The sequence below is a fragment of the Aplysia californica genome, unplaced genomic scaffold (assembly GCF_000002075.1).
Source record: "Aplysia californica isolate F4 #8 unplaced genomic scaffold, AplCal3.0 scaffold00029, whole genome shotgun sequence".
NCBI lineage: Eukaryota > Metazoa > Mollusca > Gastropoda > Aplysiida > Aplysiidae > Aplysia > Aplysia californica.
This window is the reverse complement of record NW_004797299.1, coordinates 1732503-1741332: the sequence shown is the minus strand read 5'-3', so window position 1 is coordinate 1741332 and position 8830 is coordinate 1732503. Positions and strand designations below refer to the sequence as shown.

Here is an 8830-nt window from a genome sequence, read left to right as displayed (position 1 = left end):
TGCATTTCACTTCACTCAACAACACGCCTAGAATTAAAATTCCAGCAGATCTTGTTAACACGAAGGAATTTAGAAGCGTTTAAAGATTTCTCCAGGATTGTTCTCCCCCTTTCCTCCTTTTTTTTCACTAAGTGCCCTGCTTTCAAAATTGCATTTATTTAGAAGTACATGTATTCTTTTTGTGAAATTTGATAGAAAGGGTTCAAAGTTCAATATCTTGAAACGTGACTCTAGATCAGCACAATAGCACAAACTATATTAAATGCGTCATCTACTTTTCTTTCACAAGGATAGTCTGACAACTGCCGAGAAGTTGAGAACAATACAAGACATCTTTCATCAACCCCATTAGGTTCATTTTTACCAAACATCGACCGGTCCACAGGTTCTCCACTTGGCCACACATAGTGATTTCTTTTGACATGATCCGTGGCACCCATCCAGATGACCTGGGCTGAAACAGAAGTGAGAAAAACTGAAATGAAGTAGAGAAAAAGAAACCGCTATTATTCTATTATTTTCATAGTATCGATTTTTATAAAAGACATAACACGGAATAATTTGTGCTGAGACTTATTTATAAAACTGACAAGGGCTTGTTTAGTGTATAACCGAGGATGGATTGTCTAGCTTACAACTATACAGGAGATCTACACGTATACGACCGTTGGTAAATCGCAATACCGTAATATGTGAGATAGGTGTGATATACTTTATTACGAGGGGGGGGGGGGGGGGGTTCAAGAAGTCTTTAGTCTAAATATGAAGGAATTAAGGTAGAGCTTTGAAACTTGGCACACATACTTTTATTTCTTTACATAGCCACCATGCAGAGTAACACATTTCTGCCACCTCCCTTTGACCTTCAACAGTCCTTGAGAGAAAAATGACCCAGAGTGGGTCCCTAACCAGTCTTTAAAAGCTTCAATGGCGCCCTCGTTGTCATGGAAACGACATTCTTTGAGCGATTTTTTAAGATTACGAAACAGAAAAAAGTCAGAGGGGCTAGGTCTGGTGAATAAGCTGGGTGAGGCAAGATTTCAAAGCCGCACTGTTCTGCTGTCTGAACTGCTTGTTTTTGCCCTGTGTGCAGGGACTTTGTCATGCAGTAGGAGGACCCCATTACTGAGTTTTCCATGTCTTTTCTCACCAATTCAGACCGCAATTGTATCAGCAAACTCAAGTAGTAGTCTCCCGTGACTGTGTTTCTATTTTCCAGGTAGTCAGTCACGATGATACCTTCACAATTCCAGAAACAAGACAGCATGGCCTTTCCACTTAATGACGGTGTTACCTTTGCCTTCTTTGGTGAGGGAGAAGAAGGGGTTTTCCATTTCATGGAGGGCATTTTGTGTTCTGGATCAAAATGAAAAATCCAATTTCATCCTTAGATAGTCATCATGTTTTTTAAAGAAATTTGTGTCCTTGGACTCATTTCGAAGGAGAGTTTTGCAGGACTCAACCCTCTGCTTCTTTTGCTCACTTGTCAAAAGGCGGGGTACCCTCCTCGCTGACACCTTATATTCATGTTAAGATGGCCAGGGAGAATCGTTTCAATTGACCCTACACTGATTGTCCTTTCACTTGAGAACTGTTTATCAGTTATACGTCAGCCTCGTAGAACCAGTTTCTTCACTACGGATACATTATCTTCAGTTACCACAAAGGATGGGCACCCTTCACGATCTTCATCCATCACCGACATGAATTCAGATTTGAATTTTCTCACCTTGTATGTCTCAGTATTATAACGAGGACATTTGTTAACATAAACCTGGACCATTTCCTGAAAAATGTCCAAAGGGGATCCTTGCAAGAGTAAAAACTTCATAACTGAGCGATATAATTCGACAGGCTCCATGGTACAGCTTCAGCAAAGAAAAACAATTTTTTGGTGCATGATGTCATTGAACACGCTGACTAGTGTCTTATCATTGTCAGATTTTCTCGAAAATTTGCATGGTGCGTTCCAAAGAAATTGCCTAAGGGGTCGCAAAATTTCATTTCTCTACCATGATTCCTTCATACCCAGACCAAAGACTTATTGAACCCCCCTCTTAGTCCTCCCAAAGATGAAATCGACCACATACTACTGCTATAATTATAAAATATTTGCACATAACATTATAATAATATTCTCAAGACTCACCACAATCCCCCCCCCCTTCTCTCCCTCTCTCTTCTGTCTTCTTCCTTCGCCTCACCCCCCCCCCCCTTCTCTCTCTCTCTCTCTCTCTCTCTCTCTCTCTCTCTCTCTCTCTCTCTCTCTCTCTCTCTCTCTCTCTCTCCCTCCTTCCATCCCTCCCTCTCTCTGTCGTTCTTTTTCTTCTGTATCACTCTTTTAGCTCCCCCTCCCGCTATATATATAGTTATATATATATATATATATAACTATAGTAGGCTACATGTAACTGTAAGAACAAACACATGTCATAAACATGAAATGAAACGCGGAAACGAAATAAGTGGATACAACTGGGGAAAAAAGTTGATTATACTTGATGTTACTTACTAATACTTAATTACTCTCTCCCTATACGGTCAGGCACATAAAGCGGAGAGCAATCGACGCCACGCTTGCCTGTTCCTGGCCACCTTTTCCAGTCTCGGCACATCCAGGCCCGGGGCGATTGCCTCATCCCTTTTTATGCCTCTATAACTTCCAGTTAAAATTGGTTTTCCTTGTTTACTTTCTTTTCCCAGTTGGTCTCCAATACCATGTCTGAATAGGGCAATCTTGTCTTCGGCATTTTTAGAACATGTCCTAAATATCACCACCGTCTCCTTTTTATGGTCGTGTTGATGTCTTCAAGTTCAGCTTTCCAAAACTTCATTATTTGTAATACATTAATTCCATTTTATTAGCAAAAATTATTCGCGAACATTTTATTTAGAAGCTTTTTAATTTTCGTTGAATTGTTTTGTTTGTTTTCCACATCTCTGAACCATACGTCAATACGGCCAAACCATAGCTGTTATATAATTTTAAATTTCGCCTTCAATGAAACGATCTTTGACTTCCAATTAATACATGGTTTTTAATTTCGCAAAAGCCATCCATGCATTTTTAATGGTAGGTGGCAGTTAATATTTCTAACTTTGTTATTAACACATACCAGCGTAATTCAGAGTGATCATAAAACACCCCAGGAGTTAAAAATGAAATTCAAATCGCAAAATATAATCTTTCTTTTAGGTATTTGAAAATATTTCATTTTCATGTTTTGGGGGTACAGAAGCAATTTTGACTCAATCCGGCCCGCTCTCTCGCTCAATCAGTTTATTTACTAAAGTACTTATATTTTTACATAAGCACGTTAACAATAAAATCTGTGATCCTAAATGGGCTTGTTTTGATACTTGAAACCTCTAAAGAAATATTGAGGATAACGTCATAGCTATTGCTTGACTCTATTAATTTTCGCATTTTCACATCAACTGAAGCACTCGAAACAGCATTTTTCAAAATGGGATATATAATATATATATATATATATATATATATATATGAAAAAAACCCATTTAGGATTACAGAAAATTCATTTTTACATAGTCAGGCCAAATATAAAAGAATCCTCCACTTGAGTTTTAAATAAGAGTCCGGGCCGCAACCCATACCCCTTAATTTTTGTCGTTTTGAGAAAACTTGAAAAAACGTAAAGATTTTGTCATAATTTTCCAACCGAAACAGATAGGAGCATGAATTGAATTGTATAAAGACAATTAATAATTTCTCAATGTACCCAATTCTTTTATATCTAATTTTAAGAAAAATGTCACCCCCAAAAAACCCAGTAGGTAGGCATGCAACAGAGAGGTCAATTTAGTGGTAGTATTAACTGAAAAGAAGAAATATAGGGAAATTTGTCAAAAATATGCAACTCCAAGTTGCTAAAAGAGGAAAACACAGCCATAAATTGCAGATGGACTTCTTTATTCCAAATCAGTCCCTCTTCCTGGGCAGTAGAGGCGTCTGCCAGTCTAAAAAAATGGTTCCTTTCCTGTTTTTCTAAGCTACACCCTCTATGGCAGTCTCTGCCCTCAATATTTAGGCACAGTCCCTTCTGATGCCACTGTCCATGGTTTGGGCTGAGACATGCAATTTTAGAAACGGCATAAACGTCTGGGTGCCAAGGGCCCCCAAATTCCAGTCTGCAGTAGTGATAGCAAAAGCTGCTTCCACTCTCGGTTTGATCACAAAGACCGTCTTAGGGCACTTCAACCAGGTGTGAACATATGGAAACTCCCATTCTGTTTTTGTGTCACGCCAGGCACATACTTGATCTCCATTAGCTCATCTGTGATGCACAGGCTTCTTAAATGAGGGGGTTTGAGGTGGGCAGAAAGCCTTCCCTTGTGTGATGGTGATATGCTTCTTTGGCTGTAATGCCTTTTGTAAAAGCACAGTATAACACAGATAACTCGAATTCATTGGAACTGGCCTCGGTAGTTCGAGGCATCCGTAGTTCTAATGGAACAGTTTTACATTCATTTCTCTTGACAAACGTTCAGAGCTAATTTCCTTCTTCGCAGATTCTTCTTTCACCAGTGGCGGTGGGTGGACCAAGATTTGTGAGGGGGTTAGGTTTCTGCCTCTTCTTTACCACCAAAAAGCAAGCAATATGAACAAAATAGTGATGATTTTTCTATACTCACGGCGAGCCACGGCATTTTGAGAACCATTCAAACGAGAAGAGTCACCTTTGTCTTCCATCTCTATGTTCTTAGTTAAATTTAAGCTCTTCTGGATTGGGGGGACGAAGCCGTTTCACCTCCAAATTTCTCTACTTAGTTTTTATATGAAGAGATAGTTGCCTCAAAAGTGGTTTGATGTAATTAATAACTGTTAAATCCCAGCGGCACAAACACACAGCACTCCAAACACATACCGTCTATGAGGTGGATTGGGTCGTGTAGCGGAAAATAGAACGCACCTAACAAAGGCCTTATGGGTGCATAGACTCGTATCTGTGTCACTGGGGGAAAGTGTGTCGTAAACTTTCACCCCATTGTCAGAGCTGGGAGAGCGTGAGCCCTCTGTGCAGTGTTATTTTAAAAAAAATCTTCTACCTTTTTACAAGAAGAGTTTCATTAAAGACGGGCGTGGGAACCGGCTTATTCTTTCTGAGCCCTAACGACATTTGATTGGTTGTTAGGTTACTATTTTATATATTGTTGTAAGCGGTGACAACAATAATTGGATAAACGGGCAAGCCACCAAGCTGATAACTGTGTGCTCATTGTGTGCGATCATAACGGTTTCAACTGCTTATTTCGTTATTTAAGAAACTTTCATTAACTAAGGGATAGAGTTCTGGTGGGGAGGGTTGAGGGTGAGGGGCTCAAGCCCGTAAGCCCTTCACTACCCACCGCCACTGTCTTTCACACTGCTCCAGTTTTGTAGTTTTAGAATGTCTCTTTTTGTCTGTTGTTACGGTCCTGGCAGAATTTCGATCATCCACACATTTTGTGACGTAAGCCTGGGCATCGTTTGACTCCTATAGTGTGGTAAAAAAATTCGTGGCGCAACTTATCCTCAAATATCTCTTTTACGGATGAATCACTGTCACCCATACTTTGCTCATCAGTTTGTATCAATTTGTCTTAACTTAATCGCATTTTTTCCACAACAACTGAGGCTAGGATAAAAAACGTTTCTTCATATGTATATAAAATACTATAAATCTCCATCACGCAGAAAATGGGATTGTTCACAGCACTTCCCGCTTCTTACACACGACATGTGTACGCATATATGGGTTACGTCACAGCTCACCAATGACACTTTTTAGTGGCAAAAATTCTTATAAGAAATTAATTTTATAATGAACACATTTTGCACTAAAACTATAAGTTCCCTTAGCATACGTTCAATAAGCATAATGTTGCGATTAGAAACAAATGACACACTTACTTTTAAACGCGATAATGCCCTAAACCTGTAGAAATCAAATACTGGGATTTTTTATTAGTATAATTTGAAATTTTCTGGAAAACAGTGTGCAGGGGTTTGAAAAAATATTCACCTGTTAAGACAAATTGATATAAGTCGTTGTGCAAAAGTTGGAGAATCTACGTTCAAGAGTTATCCCTATCCGTACGCCCTGGGGTCATTTTGTACCCCCGGGGTAGTATTCTTCACATTTTAGAATACAACTAGTTCGACAATAAGTTGCGCCATGCATTTTTGTCCGCCCTTTAACTTTAATTAAAGTGTGCACGCCTTCGCCGTTCCAGATGTGGACTTATACTTACTTTACTTTACTTTTTCATCCTCTGTTGCCATTAAGCGTCGAGGGGAGATGCAGTTTTCTATGGTAGGCCTGCTCCGAGGCTCTTTCAGTTGTGATATTATGTTTTCTCAGGGTTTCCTCGACACCCTCTATCAACCTTGTGCGTTCCTCTTCCTAAGTGCTTGGTGTTATAGCTCCGGGGAGTACTCAGTACACTACAGTATAGTGCCGACTCGCTCGCCGCGGGGACCGGCGTGGCGCCGGCCGAGACAACGCTCGGTGTTTTTTATTGAAATAACGACAGATCATCGTGTTTGAGGAAATAAAAAACTGATTTGTAATGATCTCACAGTCTTGAAAAAAATTACTCTTCATTTCTTTGTTATACTGATTGTACTCTGTGTAGAGATGTTTGGTGCACTTGGTACTCTTTTATAATCTGTCAATTATGGGGTTGCAGCCAGTTAGCGATTTCAGCAATATTTGATTATTACGTTAAATTGAAACAGCTGCCATTCTCTAAACATTGACTGAGAGGTAACAGTATGGTACCAAAATTCTCAGGAGACATAGGCCTTTTATAAGAAACAGATGAATTTGACATACAGCTACATTGAAAATTTAGTATCTGGTACCTAGTATAATGCTAATATTTTGTTGCATTTGAGGTGGATTCCATTCAAGTGAAAATTGTGTTTTGTCCATAAGTTTTTTCTCTGTAAATGAATAGTTTTCTACTTCTGTACGTTACCTTGTTGTGGCATAGCCAAGATAACTGCTAAAGTTCAAGTCTCTATCTCAATTCTAAGACCCCTGTTGCTATGGAAACATGTTGCCCCACTTCGGAGGCCATTTTCTCCTTTTCGTGTTTTCTCACCTCGCACAATTAAAAATTCTCTATGTTCGTCAAATATAGTCATATTTACTTCATTCTTGTTTTGAATTGTGAGGGAAAGGTGATAGTTTAAAAAAATAATGTTAACTCAGTTTTGAAATTTCCTTCATATGGCTGATATTGACCGGCAGGGACATAATAGGCTTTCTGGGCTTTGGTTTGCGTCTTGTGCTATTGTGTCCATATTATTACATTTTAATAAACAGGAGGGGAGATAGAACGAATCCCTGTCGTACTCCAGATCTTACTTTGAACTAGTCTGTATTGCCTTTCTTCGTTCTTACTGAGCTTCTGCTGTTGGTATATAGAGAGAGCTCTGGCATTATTTAATATTTGTCTTCTGACGCCATACGTTGCGAGTGTCTTCCAGAGTATTGCATGGTTTACTCTGTCAAAAGCCTTCTCCTGGTCTATAAAGACAATGTTGGATTTTTCGTGGTGTTCGATTGTTTTCTCGCATCTGTCTTAATTCGAATACGGCATCCGTGCATCCTCTTCCCTTTTGTAATCCAAACTGAGCTTTGCTCAGATTTTTCTCTACAATAGGTCTTATCCGCTGTTCTAGTATCTTTGCGTACATTTTCCCTGCGTGGCTTAATAACTCTGTATGTTGTGCAGTCCTGTTTGTAGCCTTTCTTTTTCCATAATGGGGCCACTATGGCTTTCTGCCAGTCATCTGGGCATTTCCTTTGCTCCCAGGCTCTTTTGAAAATTCGCCATGGACTTATAAACACCCCCCCCCCCCGGCTCTCTTGTTGATGCAACTATAATGAGTAGGGAGCATTCGACTTCACTGCTACTGCCTCATTTAGCCATATCAATGCCGACGGGGGGGGGGGGGGGGGGGGGGGGGGTGGTCTTACAGTTCGTGATCAGATTCTTCGACAAGTAACCTATTTTTGAGCGGGGGACGAATTCAGGATTCCTCACTAGTTTAATCTAATCCCTTTTCAAGTAGGACGGTTTGTGGTGACTCACCGGGGTATGCGATGCGGCCTAAAACCGCTAAATGCTTCAACGTCTCTGCCTCGGGCAGTTGTCCACCCATTTTCTGGCACACAGTCTGGGCCTCTGTCATCAGTTCTGTTTTTTTGTAAGTGTTGTGAAGACAGTATAAACGACCAAATGCTGTCAGTTCTGCGTGACACACCGGACCTGCCTGGAGGTGGGGAGATTGATTATATAATAAATGTATCACATACTAAAAGCATCAACCAAACCATAAACAGACGTAGTTAAAATAGGTGGGTTTCAAATTGGGAAGAAACGCCCACAAACGTAAAACCACTGATGCAAGAGTTATACCGTAATCAATTTGAGCATCGACCGTTGACCAGTATACAAGTAACATTCAGAGAATTAGATAAATCACCAGAGCAAACAACCACATAAATTTTCACACAAGTGGACACAAACGCAAAAGTAGACTAGAAGACGAAATCTACACGACTGATATGAATGTAACTCCAGAAGCAACATTCCAGGATGAATCATATTACTACAAAATGTGAATATACCGGTAGCAAAACTTGAAGACGACTTCATAAAATATTGACTAACAACTAACAAGGCGACACCACGAATGGGTGGTGAAAAGTGTTGGAAGAAACACGGAGAACAACTCAGTGAAATCTGTCAAAAGTTGCAGTAGAACTTGAAGATGAATGTCGGGGTCTTGAGACGGTCAGATGAACCATCTGAC

The 8830-nt window shown here is 40.0% G+C and overlaps 1 protein-coding gene across 1 annotated transcript; it reads right to left on the bottom strand.

Annotated features, from left to right (window-relative positions):
* LOC101852820 (macrophage mannose receptor 1) lies at positions 1-8285 on the bottom strand. The gene is made up of 2 exons (XM_005091417.3): positions 8107-8285; positions 1-454 (listed from the first exon to the last, which is right to left on the bottom strand). Exons 1-2 carry the CDS (start codon positions 8204-8206, stop codon positions 231-233), a joined length of 324 nt encoding a protein of 107 aa, XP_005091474.3. The 5' UTR covers positions 8207-8285; the 3' UTR covers positions 1-230.
* Positions 8286-8830: the final 545 nt, after the last annotated feature.

What these genes read in the sequence shown, in the direction of transcription:
- LOC101852820 (XM_005091417.3), bottom strand. Translation starts at nt 8,206, where the DNA reads ATGACAGAGGCCCAGACTGTGTGCCAGAAAATGGGTGGACAACTGCCC. An exon ending in AGGCCGCATCGCATACCCCG is followed by an intron (nt 455 to 8,106) that starts GTGAGTCACCAC and finishes CTTCTGTTTCAG; the next exon opens with CCCAGGTCATCTGGATGGGT.